Below are 16,906 nucleotides of genomic sequence, written 5' to 3' on the forward strand. Positions count from 1 at the left end.
AGTCAGGATATGGAAGTTCTTTTACTAGCTCTATAGAACTTGAGAACCCAGAAACAGGAGATTAGAGATTCTGCAATGCAAGGTACCATTTTGTTTAAATAGCTGTCAGGTGCTAGATGGTCATCTATGCATGTGATTAACCATCTTAGTCTACTTCCTCTCATTTGTATCTATTGGAGCTAGTAGCCACTTCTAGGTTCTTTTTTTTTTTTGAAGAGTAAACATATAAATTTTATTCAAATAAAAAGAGAGTACAATCTGATTGGGTGTCAAGGTGGCATGCCAGAACAATTAATCCAAATGGAAAAGATTCACATTACAAGCTTGAATCTCAAGAATATCCCAAAAGTTTCTCACCAAATCTGAGCTGTTAATTTACTCAAAGTCTGGAAGGGTCAAAACCCAGCTTGTGACAAGCTTTCCAACCGAAGCTACTACCATTTCAATGCCTGTTTCCTTATCCCCAAAGAGCCTTCTGTTCTTTTTGCACCATAATGTCCAACAAATTGCAAATGTCCAGCAGTAAGATCCATTCCTCCACCTCTTGATCAATCAGAGGCCTTCTGAAATTAGGACTCAATACTCCTAGGTTCTTGGGAATGACTTCATTTTTGACCCTATCCTTTCTAGTTTTTCCACTCATTCATTTCAGCATGCACATTTCTGCCACTTATTTTTTGAACATGTTGCTTCTTAACTGCTCAACACTTTGCTCCATACAGCATTTCTGGCCTTACAACTGTTTCAAATAATTTTCCTTTTAACCTAAGTGGTATTCGTCTATCACATAACACTCTAGATGCCTCCTCCATTTTGCTCATCCTGTTGGGCGACATCATCCTCAATCTCTCCCTTTTATGAGTTATTGAACCAAGGTAGTGGAAAAGGTCACATTGAGTTATCTCTCGGTCTCTAATCCCAAGTGTACCCTGGTTTGCACTTCTATTATCATTAAAATTCTAATCATCTATTAATTCCTGTTTTTTTTTTTTTATGAGCAGCATCTGGGATCATTTTTTACTTTATTTGATTGTAGATATGTACCTGGATACCCATAAAAGCCTAGTGTACCAGTGTTGGACATGTTACTTACAGGATGTGACATGGCACCGGATACTGCATAGACACTTCTAGATGTATACAATGACACTATTACTTATTAAATATATAAAATGTATTTGTCTGTTATAACTAATTATACATAAAAGAATCTGTACGTGTTAGAAATTTAATTAAATTTGGCAAGGCATAAGTCTTGAGAAATGACATTTAGCTTTAAAAACTAGTTATTAAAGCATGAGACAAACATTTTACATGGGACACCTGTATCTGGACATGGTACGGAAATGTTTCCATATAAGAAATGTTATATGGAAACATCAAGCTTCACAAACTAGTTAAAGAAGCATGATAAATGCAGTAATACTGCTCCATTAGGAGTATTGGAGGAACAGTATGGACTTGCTATTGTACATTCTTACATTTTTTTTTTGATCAGCAAGAAATTTAAGAATCTTATCAAGTCATGCTAAAACTGTTTAATACATAGTAAGCAATTCCAACCCCCACACATTCACAAAAGTTACAATGGTGCCCAAAACAACTGTTGCCTATATACCCCTTGTTTTGCTAAAGCATCAGCCATCCCATTTGCAGTCCTTCTTACCTAATTGAATGTAATGTCCAGCTCCTGTGTGATGCTCTCTATTTCCCTAAACTCATGCCTATAGACCCATGGCTCTAACTGTTTATTTCTGGCCCAAGAAATGATCAGCTTTGAATCTTCCTCTACTTCCAAGTGCTGAAAACTTGATTGTTTAGTGAGTCTTAAACCTTGCAGCAGCGCCAACTTAGTTTTACTTTATTAGCTGCTGGGGGTATCCACTCCATAACTATCTTTTCCTATTCTTTAGAAGAGAATGCCACTTCAGTCCATGTCCTTCTGATGTCATTGACTGAAAAATCTTTGAACATATCAAGTATCTTTGTCCAATGTGCTGCTCTGGTTTTTATAACTTCACAAATTTCCTCTTTGGATCTACTTTTCTCATTAAATATCCTTCCATTCCTTTCCTCCAAGACAGTCCACACTACTGCAGCCCGAATTGCTTTCTACATAATTCTTCCTCTTTTTCTTGGTTCTTAGGAAACTTGGGCTGAAATTGAAAAGACTTGCTACATCCTTGAGCATATGTTATATGCATACATATTTTCAGAACTGTGAACATTTTTCCTTCTACTTAGATATTTTAATGGTCCTATATAAAATTTTATTATACTAAAACTGGGCAATTTTTTTGTAGGTATCCAGTTGTCCCAACTTTTCTGACAAGAATATTCTGGTGGAGAGTTTGCTTGGATGAAGCTCAGATGGTGGAGAGTAATGCCACTGCTGCCACAGAAATGGCATTGCGATTACATGCCAAGCATCTATGGTGTATTACAGGGACACCTATACAGAGGAGATTTGATGATTTATATGGACTTTTGAGATTCCTTAGAGCAAGTCCTTTTGATATCTATAGGTGGTGGGTTGACGTTATAAGAGACCCATATGAGGTATGGAGTTTTTTTTTGCAAATTTCCTTTTTTTCTAAGTTTTTAAGCAATTTTCTTCATATTTATAATGCTGTTTTTCAAGGGCTGTTATTGCTTAAGCAGAGAATACAAACAGTCTGGTTCCTTGTTCCAAGTTAAAACTCATTTGTTTTTGTATACAGACATTTGTTAGCGAAGTAAGGTCTATGTTTTTCACTTCAAGCTGTTTCTGATAATCCAACATGATCAATGCTCCCTTGAATGTGGTAAACTTTTAGCATTGTTGAAGTAGGATGGTGGGTAGATTTAAAGCTTATAATAGATAATAAAAGTTAGGGGCTGTTGCTTGGTGTTATGTTAAAACCTTAGGCTGACAACTGTGAGAATGTGGGTTCAAGTCGAAGATGTGCAAAATTTCCATAGGTTAGCTGTTAGGTACATATCCAATCCGCCCCTCCCAAAACTCTAGATATTCAGGACCAAGGTAATGGTTTTGTAAGATAAGGATAATCTGAGAGTTCTGAAATCAGGATCCGAACACCAACGGTGGGGAAGCGCAGGAAGCAGAGAAACTTGGTGAAGGGGTTATGACAGAAGCCAAGTGCGAAGATGGTAAAAGGTCATCTGTAAAGAGGCTAACCTCCTAGATGTTTGGTCACTCCTAGTGGTGGTTGGATGAAACTGAATTTTGATGACAGCAATGTGGGCAATCCGGGTCCCTCAGGAATTGGAGGGGTGATTAGGGATGAGGGTGTTGCTATTTGTGCCTTGTTTTCAGGCCCAATTGAGCAAGGTGATTTAGTAAGAGCAGAATTCCTAGCAGCAGTTTTTGGGGTTGAGAAAGCTAAAGAATTGGGTGTTGGTAGTCTGATCATTGAAGGTGATTTGAATATAATAGTGGGATGGCTGAAGAAAAAGGTGAGGGGGCGGTCTCCCTGGCCTTTTCCATGTATCTCAACCCAAATACCCCTAAACACTTGTTCCTCGGAATACCTCATCATGTTCTTGAAATGGATACTCAGCCCGTGTAAGATCCTATATTACATTCATCTCATGAGTTCTAGGCAAGGCTTCCTCAGCATGGTCACATGCTGCGCAGAGAGCAGTTTTATGAGTTTCTTATTACAGGGGATCTTGCTAAGTTTAGCGAGATTGCACTTATCTTGCCTTATCAATGGGGATACCATGATCTCCAATGTCTGTCACAAGGTCGTTATAAGGAACTCGCTGGATTCAGTAAGATCGCTCGTATCTTTTATTTGTGATATGGCACCGTAATCCCACTGTTGTCATATACTTATCCACTCTCTCATAGGTTTTTAGTATAAAATAATGGTTTAGAGCAAAACGTAGTTCTTGCTAGCCTGATATCCAGAGTAGGAAAGAAGTCCAGCAACAAGCACTTTAGAAATGGATAACAAATAAGGGCAATCTTGCTATGTGAGATTGGCAGCAGAGAAAAAAATGTGTGGAACTTGTGGAAAATAGTTAAAAAGAGAAAAGAAAAGGAAAGAAGGTGATAGGGGATCAGTTCTGTCAAAGGGAAAAGGAAGAAGAAAAAAGAGAAGAAATTTAGAGAGAAAAGAAGGGTTCACAGTGGAGAAGATTTGAACTGTCTTTCCCTTACTGTCGATCCAAGTAATATTTCATTTCTATTAATCACAGAATCACAAAAATACCCATGTTAAGTAAATTACAAGTTACAACAGAGATAAAATAAACAAGCATATAAAAGACTACTTTTCCCCTTTATAAGGTTTATAATTTGACAGAAAACATGACTCCTGATAGAGGCATAGAACAATTGCAGGACAGTATTTGTGTAGCTAACTCAAATAGTTGGTATTGAGTAAATGAGGCTGAGTTGGATTGAGTAGAAAAAATAAGAAACTAGAAGAGAGGAAAAGATAAAATAAGTTTTTTTTTTTTTTTTTTTTTTTTTTTTTTTTATCATTTACTAGGTAAAAAAGCTTCATTAAGGGTTGATATAAACTTACAGGAGGGGATGGGTGAGGAGCTATGCTTAGTTTGGAAGGAGTTCAAATACAAATATGTAGAGTGCAAATACATACAAAATAAAACAAAATACAAGGTTTTACACTCTACATATTTGTATTTGCACTCCTTCCAAACTGAGCCTAAGTGTGGTGAATGGGTTTTTGGAGGTAGGAGCATGTGGTATTGTTTGTCTAAGGAAGAGTGTTTTAAAAGACATGTTCGGTGCACCTAGACATACAGGAAAGGCACATTTCAAGACATGTGCCTTGCTTGAACCCAAACTCATCCCCTTTCAAAAGGCATGCACCTCTTTTAAATGAATCATTTTTTGTTGTCTGTTTTTTTGTGGATTCACACCTTTGTAATGGTTTATGAACTCATAAATTACATTTTATTGTTGTTTGTACCCTAGTAATAGTTTATTAACTTTTAAAGTAAGCAAAACAAAAACTTTTTAAATATCTGAAGCCTTCTTGCAAATAGGATGCCAAAGCAAAGTTTCCATTAAAGAAGCAACAAAAATACAGCTAACATCTAATTCCTAATCCTAAAACAGACTGAACTGCAACTAAAATCACAAAACCAATCTTTTTATATCCACACGCCAAAAATTTAAGTTGAGGGCTCTACCTTATGCCCTTGCATGGACTTGTTTAGGCTTGCCTCAAGGAAGCCTTTATAGAGGCAGAGGGCTGATCTCCTAGGATTAGGAATACGAGATGTTTAACATCACATGGGTTACTTGAGCGAATGCAGTTATGACTTTTGGAGATGATAAACAAACTGAAGGTTTTACATGCTTAAAGCACTTTACAATACACATTTTTGCTTTCACTTCCATATTTTCATTTTGAAAATGTTTTATATGTTAGTATTTTAATTTGAGCCAATAAACTTTATAAAGCATTTAATTTCTTTTAAAAATTAATTTACATTTTTATTTTTTTTCCAAAAATTTGTGCCCATGGTTCAAAGTATCGATTCACCTGTGTATCGGTACTTTTACCGATATGTCTTTTATTTTTTGTTCTTTTTTCAAATTATATATATATATATATATATATATATATATATATATATATATATATATATAATTTAATAAAAAAGAGTCCGTGAAAACACCTGTAAAAGGGTGTATTGGCACCCAATGGTATAATGTGATACACTCTGTATCAGGCATATCATGTCTATACTTTGAACCTTGTTTGTGCCTTCTTAAAAAAGGTGTGCACCTTGCCTTAGCCTTGGGCGCTAAAAGGCCCTTGTGCTTTTAAAACACTGATGGTTGGAAGTTATTTGGTATGGAAAAGTTGGTTCGAAGAGTTCTGGGTTTTAAGTTTGAGTTGGAAGAATTTTGGTTTTTTTTTTTCTATCTTATATTTGCAATCTCTTATTGCCTCAGCTTGTACTTGATCTTTTACCTTTTATGAAATTTATCTTTAGTCTACAGTACCCAAGAAGGAGATCAGACAGAAAAAAAGCCCTCAAGAGAGAGGACCAGACAGCATGATAGAAGATAGAACTAGATAAACTGAAAATGGGAGAAATCTATCGTAGAAGTGATGCTCCTAAATGCGACTCCACCCTCCCCACACCTCCTCTAGCTAAATTGTCTTGTAAAGAGTTGTCCAACAAGATGTCTACAAAGATGCTAGATCTCTAACCTAGGGATGCAAGTTGGGTTGCCTGAATTAAAGAATTTCAACTACATTGGGTTGGGCCCATTCAAATTTTGACAAACACTCAACCAACCCTATCCAAGTTGCACCCCTTGGTCTGGCTCCTCTCACATGTGTCCCTTCTATCCTCTACCAACCAATCACCAGGCAATCCCCTCTCAACCTCCACATGCTGAACAGCCAATGCTGCTGCAAATCTAAAGGCCTTCAAATAATGAATGCTCTAAACTCATCTCTAAGTCAGTCACCTGATCCAACAAGGCCAAATATGCCACTAGGACCTCTCCTGATGTCTCCATAAAAGCAGTAAATCATTTCTTGTATCTGATGGTTCTGCATTCCCTAGAGGCAGCTATTTAAGCTTCTCTTTACTTCTCCTTGGGTGATGGAGGAAACTATGATTGTGAACTTTTCATGTGGGCTAACCAAAAATATGTGACCATCTGAGGATCATGTTGTCTAAAGAGAAAGAAGGAAAATTAAGTGCCCTTTTTTCTTGCTACTAAATTAATTTCCTCAGGATAGCTTGCCATATTCCTGTTTTGGGTGTGCCTGGTTGAGTGCTTCTATATCCAGTTCCTCCTATGCTTCACCTCATTCCCTAATCTTACTCTTTTGTTTCCTAGAGGGGAGATGCGAATGCTATGGAGTTTGCACATAAGTTTTTTAAGCAAATTATGTGGCGTTCATCCAAAGTACATGTTGCAGATGAATTACAGCTGCCACCACAGGAGGAGTGCGTTTCCTGGCTCTTTTTCTCACCAATTGAAGCACACTTTTACCAGAGACAGCATGAAACTTGTGTAAGTTGTGCCCATGAGGTTATTGAAAGTTTCAAGGATGACATTAATAAAAGAAAATCTCTAGGTAATTTGTTTTCTTGTTATTATATTTATTCCTATCTATTTTGTATAAAAGGAAGCAACTGCCTATCTATTAAACATGTTTTCATTATCCAGATTCTGAGTCATTTGATGCTTCCTGTGATCTTTTTCTTACCCACACTGAGGCTGCAAAACTGCTGAATTCACTGTTGAAGCTTCGGCAGGCATGTTGCCACCCTCAAGTAGGGAGTTCTGGGTTGCGTTCTTTGCAACAATCTCCTATGACCATGGAGGAGATATTAGTGGTGAGTTTCATATGAGAATTATAGAGGTTACATAACCCTATTTTTTCCCTTTTCCATTCTAAATGTACTGAATTGTTTTTTTCCCTGTTTTATTTATATATTACGACCTTGCTTTCAGGTACTTGTGGGTAAGACCAAGACAGAAGGGGAGGAAGCTCTGAGGAAATCGGTTGTTGCATTAAATGGGTTGGCCGGAATAGCTATAATTGAAAAAGATCTCTTCCGAGCAGTATCACTGTACAGAGAAGCACTTTCTTTAGCTAAAGAACACTCAGATGATTTCCGCTTGGACCCTTTGCTGAATCTTCATATTCACCATAATCTATCTGAAATCCTTCCACTAATCTCAAGTTCGGACAGGAGCCAATCAGTTGGTGGACAGAGCCTTGAAAACCCTGAAGAGATGGCCTCAAAATTGCATGAAATTGATGATTTTGAACAGTACTCTGCAAAAAGACAAAAAATAAGCAAGGCTAGCACCTTGGATTCAACTGGGCATCTTGAACATGAAGAGGAACTACTTAATTTTAGTTCTAACCTATCAGCAATTGATGTTGAAGGGGAGAAAGGTACGGAAAATGATGCTCAGTCCTATGTATCATCTAGATCCTTTAGTGATGGTTGTTTGAGAAAGACATGTGAAAATATTAAACAGAAGTACCTATCTGTGTTCATTTCCAAGCTATCCTTGGCCCAGCAAGAGTTTAAAAATTCATATATGGAGGTATGTTTCCTGTTTATTCTCACCTAGTAGTAAACAAATTGGTATATTTCCTTTCAGAGAATAATGTGCTGGAAAAACTGTTCTTTGCACGTTTCAGTAAATTTGGCATCTCATTTATAGTCCAAATAACTTGGGCTTGTTTAAATCCACAATTTAGCTTGCAAGTCTCGATCCTGATGAGTCATAAAAAGTTAGAAAACAAATAAAAAAGGGAAAATCTATGATGCGGAAAAGATATGATATGGGAAGAGTTTTGACCAAGCAAAACCTACCCACCCATGAATTTTGATAAATAACACCTTATTCGCTATCGCGTTTATGATTCCAGTTTATTGGTCAGTTGCTTTTCAGACATCATATCTTTTCCATATCATAGTCGAACCCTTTTCCAGACACTTTATGAGTGAATTTCTGTATTTATCTTTCATTTTGAGTTTTATATGGGAAAATCCTAGTCCATCTCATGAGTTGCTGATGTGAATGATTAATTCATCAGAAAGAGTTTCTGGTATCTTAATGTCAGAATTTTGTAGACTTGTTTTTATTGATAACATTGTGGCTTTTTATTAATGAACAAAAGGATGAGTTATATACATATACAGCCAAGATAATCTTCAATTTAGGCTGGTATTTTTCCACCTATTCTAGGGGCCATTATTTGAGGTAATGGTAATATCTTGGGCTGGCAAGCATGAGAATGCAGGTTTGAGTCTGAGAGCAGCTGCTTTGTGCAAAAATGCCAAAGGTTAGGGCTGTATACAGTCTACCCCTCTCAAGACCCCAGATAGCTGGAACCAACATTGGGTAATGGCCTTTTATTGCCACCTAACCTAATTGTGTTCATTATGCTATATTTGACACCAAAACAATTGATTCCTGCTCGTCCCTAGTTTGGCCAATGTATCTGTTAGTGTCGAGTATGTAGGGGTATTTCTGTCTTTATACTTATGTTGAGGTTGCTGATCTGTAATATTATATTAGAACTAGTGTCCCTCACTTAAGTAACAGTACATGTGTCTTTTTCATTATGTTGGTAATACAAAACATGTCTGGCCGAATGGGAGAGGTAATTTTTTCTCTCATTCGAACCAGACTTTTCTTCTCTCCTTTCCTCCTCTTTTCTCTCTCTCTTTCTTTCTTCTTTCTTTCTTCTTCTCTCTTCTTGGCTGTTACCAGACTAACAGAACTCAAGGGCAGGCCGAATCATAATATGGTATCAGAGCACAACTAAGTAACTTGGATCTGCCCAGATTTCTGTTTTCTGCGCACTCAGTCTAGGGTTTTCTCTTCATTTCTCTGCCATCGATTGGAGATAAGGGAAAGGGCTGAAAAGGAGTGGTCGCCCTCTTCCCTTGGAGGTCTCTATGCCTCCAGTTGTGCTGTTCATGGTCGGTTGCTGTGGTTTCTAAGAAGCCCTCCCCTAATTGATGAAGAGAAGAGGGCTGATTCGTGTGGTGCAGTGGGTGTCTTGTGTGGTCTGATTTCTTTTTGTGTGGTTTGTTTTTCGGGTGATGAGGTAAGAGATTTCTAGGCATATTTTTGTTATGAATCAAATAGGAAGTATGTTTAAGATCGTATGGTGGGATTTCAGACTGTAGTGTGTTAGGGTTTATGCTGCTTTTTAGTGTGATTTGAAGGGGGAGTGGTCCTCATATAGTGTGGTGAGATTTCAAGTAGTCGTTGGGTAGGGTTTGTGGTGTAAAGAGTGCAATCTTTAACAATAACAAGTGCTGAAACCAGTGTGATCAAGTAGTGTGCAGTGTGCCGAATTCAGTAATAACAAAATTCAGCAATGGGAGATAGCAGTGGTAGCAAATCTAATGTCATGATACCTACTGATTACCTGAATGTTAAAATGACCTCCATTAAATTGAATGGAGAGAATTATGTACCTTGGGCTAAATCTGTAGAAGTTTTTCTGAAGGCAAAGAAGACGGTGAAACACATAAGGGAGGAGAAACCCTCCACTGATTTTCATGAGTATGATGACTGGGAACAAGATGATGCACAGATTATCACGTGGTTATGGAAAAGTATGGAACCCAAGATTAGTATAAATTTCATGTTTCTTGACATTGCCAAAGATGTTTGGGACCATGCTAAGAAGTTGTATTCTGGCCAAGACAATACAACCAGAGTATATCAGCTGTATCAGGAATACTTTAATTTGCAACAGGGCAATCAAAGTCTTGAGGAGTTCTATGCTAGTATGAGAAACATTCGTAATGAGTTGAATGTTTATCACCCCCTCACTTCTGATGTCAAAATTCAGCAACAACAGAGAGAACAACTTGATGTGACTCGATTTTTGGTGTGGCTGCTGGGACTCGATTTTTCATTCCGATAATGGCAGTGAATATTTCTCTTCATCATTTCAAGAATACTTGGACCAACATGGCATTATACATCAAACCTCATGTACCTACACCCCACAACAAAATGGGGTGGCTGAGAGAAGGAATCGTCATCTTTTGGAAACAGCTCGGTCCCCCATGTCTTCGTTTCCTCTTTCTCCTCAAGTTTTTGGGTGTCTGCTTCGTCCATAATCTGGGCCCCAGGAAGGACAAATTAGATGCATGATCCATTAAGTGCATCTTCCTTGGCAATTCCCGGACCCAGAAAGGGTATAAGTATTATCATCCTAGTTCTCGACGTTCCTTTGTGTGTGCTGATGTTACCTTCTTTGAGTCTACTCCATTTTTTTTGGGGTTCGGTGATGCTTCTTCCTCTTCTTCCACTTCCAGTTGCAGATTCTGTTCCCCTTGTTCAAGCTGTGACCAAGTCCTTGCCTCTAGTGCCACCACCTGTTGAATGGCCACCTATCCGTCAAGTGTATACACATCGCCCACATGTATAGGCTGCTACTCCTCTAGCTCCATCAACGTCGACAGATCCGACAGTTGTCTCCACACCAGCCCCAAACCCAGTATCTGATCTTGATCTTCCCATTGCCTTGCGGAAAGGTAAATGCACTTGTACCCTTCATCCTATTTCTAATTATGTTTCACTCACTCACCTTTCCGCTTCCCATCGCCCGTTTATCTCTTTGTTATCCTCAGTTGTTGTTCGTAAGGATGTCTAGGAAGCCCTTGCCTCTCCAGGGTTGTGCCGTGCAATGGAAGAAGAACTCTCAGCTCTAACTCATAATCATACTTGGGACCTCACCACTCTTCCTCCTGGGAAGCAGGCTGTCGGTTGTAAGTGGGTTTATACAGTTAAGTATTTACCTGATGGTAGTGTAGAGTGCCTGAAAGCTAAATTGGTTGCAAAAGGGTACTCCCAAACCTATGGTATTGACTACACAGAGACCTCCCCAATTTGCTAAGATAGGTTCGGTTCGTGTTGTGGTCTCTCTTACTGCTATATATGATTGGCCCCTCTATCAGCTTGATATCAAGAATGTTTTCTTGCATGGTGATTTGCTCGAGGAGGTCTATATGGAGTAACCACCGGGGTTTGTTGCTCAAGGGGAGGATGGTAAGGTATGCAGACTAAAGAAGGCTACTTATGGGCTTAAACAGTCTCCTCGAGCATGGTTTGGTAGGTTTGGTGAGGTGGTAAAGAAGTTTGGTATGAAACAGTGCCAAGTTGATCATTCAGTCTTTAGTCATGACTCTCAGGCAGGAAAAATCCTATTAGTGGTGTATGTAGATGATATTGTTATTACCGGGGATGATAAAACGAGCATTGAGAGGTTGAAGACTTTTCTACAATAACATTTTCAAACAAAGAACTTTGGTAAATTGAAATATTTCTTGGGGATAGAAGTAGCAAGGTCTAAGCATGGTATTAATTTGTGTCAGGAAGTATGTGCTTGATTTGCTGGAGGAAACAAGTTTGTTAGGTGCTAAAGCAGTTGAAATACCTATGAAAACAATTACTAAGCTGTGCAGTGATATGGGTGAAGTGTTTGAAGACCCTGGCAGATACAGGCGACTTGTAGGTAAACTGAACTACCTAACCTTTACTCGACTAGATATTTCATTTGCGGTTAGTGTGGTAAGTCAGTTCATGCAGAAACCTTTGGTTCCTCATTGGGATGCGGTTCTATGAATTGTGAGGTATTTAAAAGGGGCTCCTGGTCATGGTTTGATATACAAAAGTGGTGGAAAACTTGAAATAGAAGGATATACTGATGCTGACTGGGCCGGTTCTATGTCTGATAGGAGGTTTACCACAGGCTATTGCACTTTTCTTGGGGGTAATCTAGTGACATGGAAAAGTAATAAGCAGACAGTCGTGGCGAGAAGTAGTGTAGAGGCAGAATATAGAGATATGGCACATACTACTTGTGAATTAGTGTGCCTAAGGAACCTTCTACAGGAGATAAGATACAATGTTAACACTCCAATGAAGCTCTACTATGACAATCAGGCTGCAGTTCATATTTCTTCTAAGCTGGTGTTTCATGAAAGAACCAAGCACATAGAGGTTGACCGTCACTTTGTGAGAGAGAAGGTGCTAAATGTATAATATATATAATATTAAACTATATATAATTTAATATATATTTAAAATTTTAAATGTATGATATATTAAATAAATTAATATTATATATAATATTTTTAGTAGGTTTATTATAATCTGGTCCATCGGGTCAGACCTGATTGTCCTAAGAACTGGGGAGTTTGGTTTTGGGTCTAAAATTAAAGACCCTACCGGGTCCGGTTGGTTCTGGGTCCTTAGTATTTCAGATCTGCAACTAAGATATTTACAAAATTTTCCAATTTTGGAAGTTTACATTTTTTAGGTGAAAATTCCTACTCAGAAAACTTTCAAGACTATTTAATCCTTACATTCATTCATCTAAGCCCTCCCATAAACTTCCATTAAAATTTCATGCCTAAACTTCATTTTTGATTTTTCTTTGTTTTCTATCCTTATGGAGAATTCTGTAGTTTTCTAAATTCAAGCCAAGGAAGATCACATTTATCTAATAACCCCACAACCTACCTTAAAACCTACCTAAGCCTAGAAGTTCCTAATCCACATGTATGTATAATCAATTCTTTTTATTTGTTTATTTATGGGGTTATTTCCGATAAGGGTAACTTTTGGCCCCTAATATCAATAAAAATAATTTATTTAATCTAATCTCTAGAAAATGTTAACTTTTTTGAAAAAAATACCAAAGCAGGGCAGATATACTGTTCACCTTCTTCCTCCTCCGAACGGTGAACAACGGGCGGTAAATCTCTCCCACCTCATCTCTCTCTTTCTCTCTCTCTCTCTCTCTCTCTCTCTTTCTCTTTCTCTTCTTCACCTGAGTGCGTAGGGTTTGTTGGCTTCCTATCTACGGCGAGCCAAGTGTAACAGAATGAATAGGTTGTGGTTAGGGGGAGGGGGAGCGGGAGCTGGGGAGGGGGAGTAGGGGCGGGAGCCCGGGAGTACAAACAAACAACTTACCAGGTTTGTTGAAGAACATTTGCTACACCTGAGTGCGCTGGGTTTGCTGGCTTCCCGTCCACGACGAGCTAAGTCTAATAGAACAAATAGGTTATAGTTAGAACTCGGTGCGTAGGGTTTGTTGCACCTGAGTGTGCTGGGTTTGCTGGCTTCCCGTCCACGGTGAGCTAAGTCTAACATAATGAATAGGTTGTGGTTAGAACTTAGTGCACAGGGTTTGCTGCACCTGAGGGAGGGAGGGAGGGATTTCTAATATTTTTGAAAGATCTCACCATTCACCGTTCAGAGGTGGAAGAAGGTGAACAATATATCTGCCCTTCTTTGATATATTTTTTTTCAAAAAAGTTAACCTTTTCTAGATATTATATTAAAATAATTATTTTTGTTGATATTAAGGGCTAAAAGTTGCCCTTATCAACAATAATCCCTTTATTTATTTATTTATTTTTATTTTTTTTTGGGGGGGGGCGGGTTGGGCGATGTTTTGGAGTGGAAAGATGGACTACTTATTAGTTGTTATAATGCTAATTTTGTTGAGGGTGGTTATTCTTCTGTTGAGTGGATGAGTTTAAGGGAGGTTCTATTTAGAACTCAGATGCAGAGAGGGAGGGAGGGAAACTGAGGCTCCGTCAGGTTTGTGGGATGGGGATGAGAAAAAAAGAATATTCCAAAAATATTCCTTTTTCACTCATTTATTTTGAGGGAAATAGGGGGATGTGATGAGAAAAAAGTGGGATGCGAGATCCCAAAATTGTGTAATCAGGGTTGCACCAAAACAGTGCGACCCCTGTGGAAAAACTTGAGAAAACTCGAGTTTATTCATCCTCATCCTCTGCCCTGCCTTCACTTTCTCCTTCCCTTTTGGTAACCACCGCCGTTGCTGGTAACCACCGCCACCACCGCTGCTGGGTTTGCCCTTCTACCTTCTACCGCCACCACCTTCACTTTGTCCTTCCCTTCTGGTAACCACTGCCACCACCGTTTACCTTCTATCACCGCCACCACCGCTGCTGGTAATCACCACCACCACCGTTGCTGGTAATCACTGCCACCACCATTGCTAGTAATCTCCTTTGCCTTTCTACCTATTGCTGCCACCACCGCTATTAGTAATCTCCTTCCCTTCTACCTTCTGGTGCTCGCAGACATAGATCATAGAACCTAAATCTGAGTTCACAGACACAGATTGAAGATGTTTCTGCCATGGTAGAACCTAGATTGACGCAAACATAGATCGGAGGTTTTCTGCCATGGTAGAACTTAGATATGGGTTCGTAGACACGAGATTCCAGTTTCACACGAGGGATTCTAGTTTCGCACGATCCTCACCAAGGCATTCACTAGCGATGAAGGGAAACCAAACATCGGATTGGTCTCTGTGGATTGAACCTTTGAGAACTCAGTGGATTGAACCTCCGAGAACTCTATTTTGTGATGGTAATTTTCCTACTACTTTCCCATATAAAACCAAACAATGGAAAGTTAAATTTTTACACTTTCCTATCCTATCCCATCCCACCCAAATCTTCCCACAAACCAAACGGAGCCTGAGTGAGTGAGGGAACAGTCAGTAGGGAAGAAATAGTTGACAAGAGCCATTACTCAATGTTGGTCCCAATTATCTGGGAGTGGTGGCTCGATATGGACATAACCTTAGGCAATTTTTTTTTTCACAAGGTGCTGCTTTCAGACTCACATGTAGACTACATTCTCATGCTTGTTAACCCAATATTTAACAATTTTTTTTTTGATAGGTAGCCCAATATTTAACAATTGCACCAAGCAATGGCTCCTTTGGGAGGAAATGTTTGCAAGGCATCTAAAACTGTAGTATAGGAAGTGTGGATGACTGAGCCACACTATTGATAGACTTGAACAAAAGGATTATGCAAGGAGGAAGGAGGGAACACCAGGGTCAGTAGGGACTAGGGAGTAGGAAGGATATTCTTTAGCATAGGAAGGAATGGACCTAAACCATTAAGCTAGAAGGAGGTAAGGTGTAAGTACATGGAATTAGACATTGCACCATCTGTGATGAGTGACTTACCACAAAGATACATGGGTATCTAGCGCATGAGTAATAACGACGTGACGAGATAGTAAGGCAGTAATGCCAAGTTCCTAGTGCAGTTGTTTCCCATGCTTGCTGTCCTGGCATCTCTCATCGCAGAGAGACTTCATAATAGTGCACTGTGTCAACCTCCCATTGCATTTCCTCATATCTGATGTTGCAATAAAGACATTTGCGATGTGTTGTGGCGCCATGACCTCACATTGCAAGACCGTTGCAATCCAGTGTTGCAGTTTTGTTCCTCCCTGTCATAGTCCCATGACCTCGCTTCCATAGCTTTCAAGGCGCCAAGGCGAGGCTGGGCGCGTCAGGGGGGTGCCTTGTTGCTAATGCCTAGGCAATGGATTTTTTTATATAGAAAACATAGATCCTGGGGTAGTTTCCTAGGTACCATAGCCATATTTCCTTAATAATTATTCATAATTTTCATAAGAAAAGTATAGAGTTCATGTTGAAGTATAGAAAATCAACATATTCATGAGAAGAAAAAAAGAAGGAAAAGAAAATTCTAAAAATATAGGGGCTGAACCCTTATTTTTGTTATAGGAAAAGAAGAAAAGAAAAAAGTAGTAGTAGTAGTAGAAAATGTGTTGATTAGACAAAATTTTAAGTTGTTCCTTAGTTATTGGTTCAGGTTTTAAAGTCTTTGAGGGTTCAATACAGCGTTTAGCAATGTTTGTATTTATCAAATCCTAACAAATAAGAAAATGATAAACCTCCACAACCTTGTCTTGCGATTATACTTAGGCTCCATGCCACTCATCGCAGTTATCACGATAGTCACTTAGACATTTTCTAGAGTGATGCATCCTGTGGTACATCCATCCAAGGTTCTAGAAGAGGGAAGTAGCTACACGTGCTCAAATGCAGACTCTAATTAAGAGCGGGAACTCAAGTACTAGCATAACTGCATTGATACATGGCAAAACCCTAACTTGGCTAGGTACCCCAAATCCAACGAACTCATAAAAACTTTCCCAAAGTGGAAAAGTTTTCCTCGTTTTCCCAAGGAAATTTCTATAAATAGGGGTCTCCGAGGATCCCCACACACGATCCTTCCTCAACCTCGTGTAAGCTCTACCAGTTTGGAATCTCAGCTCCCTTGCTCTCTCTCATTTTAAATCTTCTGAAGCCTCCGTCCACCATTTATTGTCTTTCATGTAGACCACCTTAGTGACTCCCACCACACTAGGCCATGGCAGAGGAAAAGGAGTCCTATAGAATGTGACTTTGTGAACTTGATGCTTTATGTCTTGGATTGGTTGCAGGAATTGTATGCTTACATTTGAGCCTGTTTTAGTGAGAGGTAACTTTAGCGCTTTAGAATCAGCAAACATATTATCATTATGGGGTGTGTGTGT

At 38.9% G+C, this 16,906-nt stretch overlaps 1 protein-coding gene across 1 annotated transcript in view; it reads left to right on the forward strand.

The window, feature by feature from the left end:
- Positions 1–16,906, forward strand: part of LOC148867997 (RING-finger, DEAD-like helicase, PHD and SNF2 domain-containing protein) — a 105,115-nt gene that overhangs the window by 28,440 nt on the left and 59,769 nt on the right. Inside the window, exons 7-10 of the mRNA XM_088973860.1 lie at positions 2,304–2,559; positions 6,842–7,082; positions 7,175–7,344; positions 7,463–8,068. Coding sequence (XP_088829986.1) covers positions 2,304–2,559; positions 6,842–7,082; positions 7,175–7,344; positions 7,463–8,068 — 1,273 coding nt within the window. The remainder of the gene's footprint in view (positions 1–2,303; positions 2,560–6,841; positions 7,083–7,174; positions 7,345–7,462; positions 8,069–16,906) is intronic.

This window comes from Nelumbo lutea, chromosome 2 (genome assembly GCF_056320005.1).
Source record: "Nelumbo lutea isolate HS-2025 chromosome 2, American lotus-T2T, whole genome shotgun sequence".
Lineage (NCBI taxonomy): Eukaryota > Viridiplantae > Streptophyta > Magnoliopsida > Proteales > Nelumbonaceae > Nelumbo > Nelumbo lutea.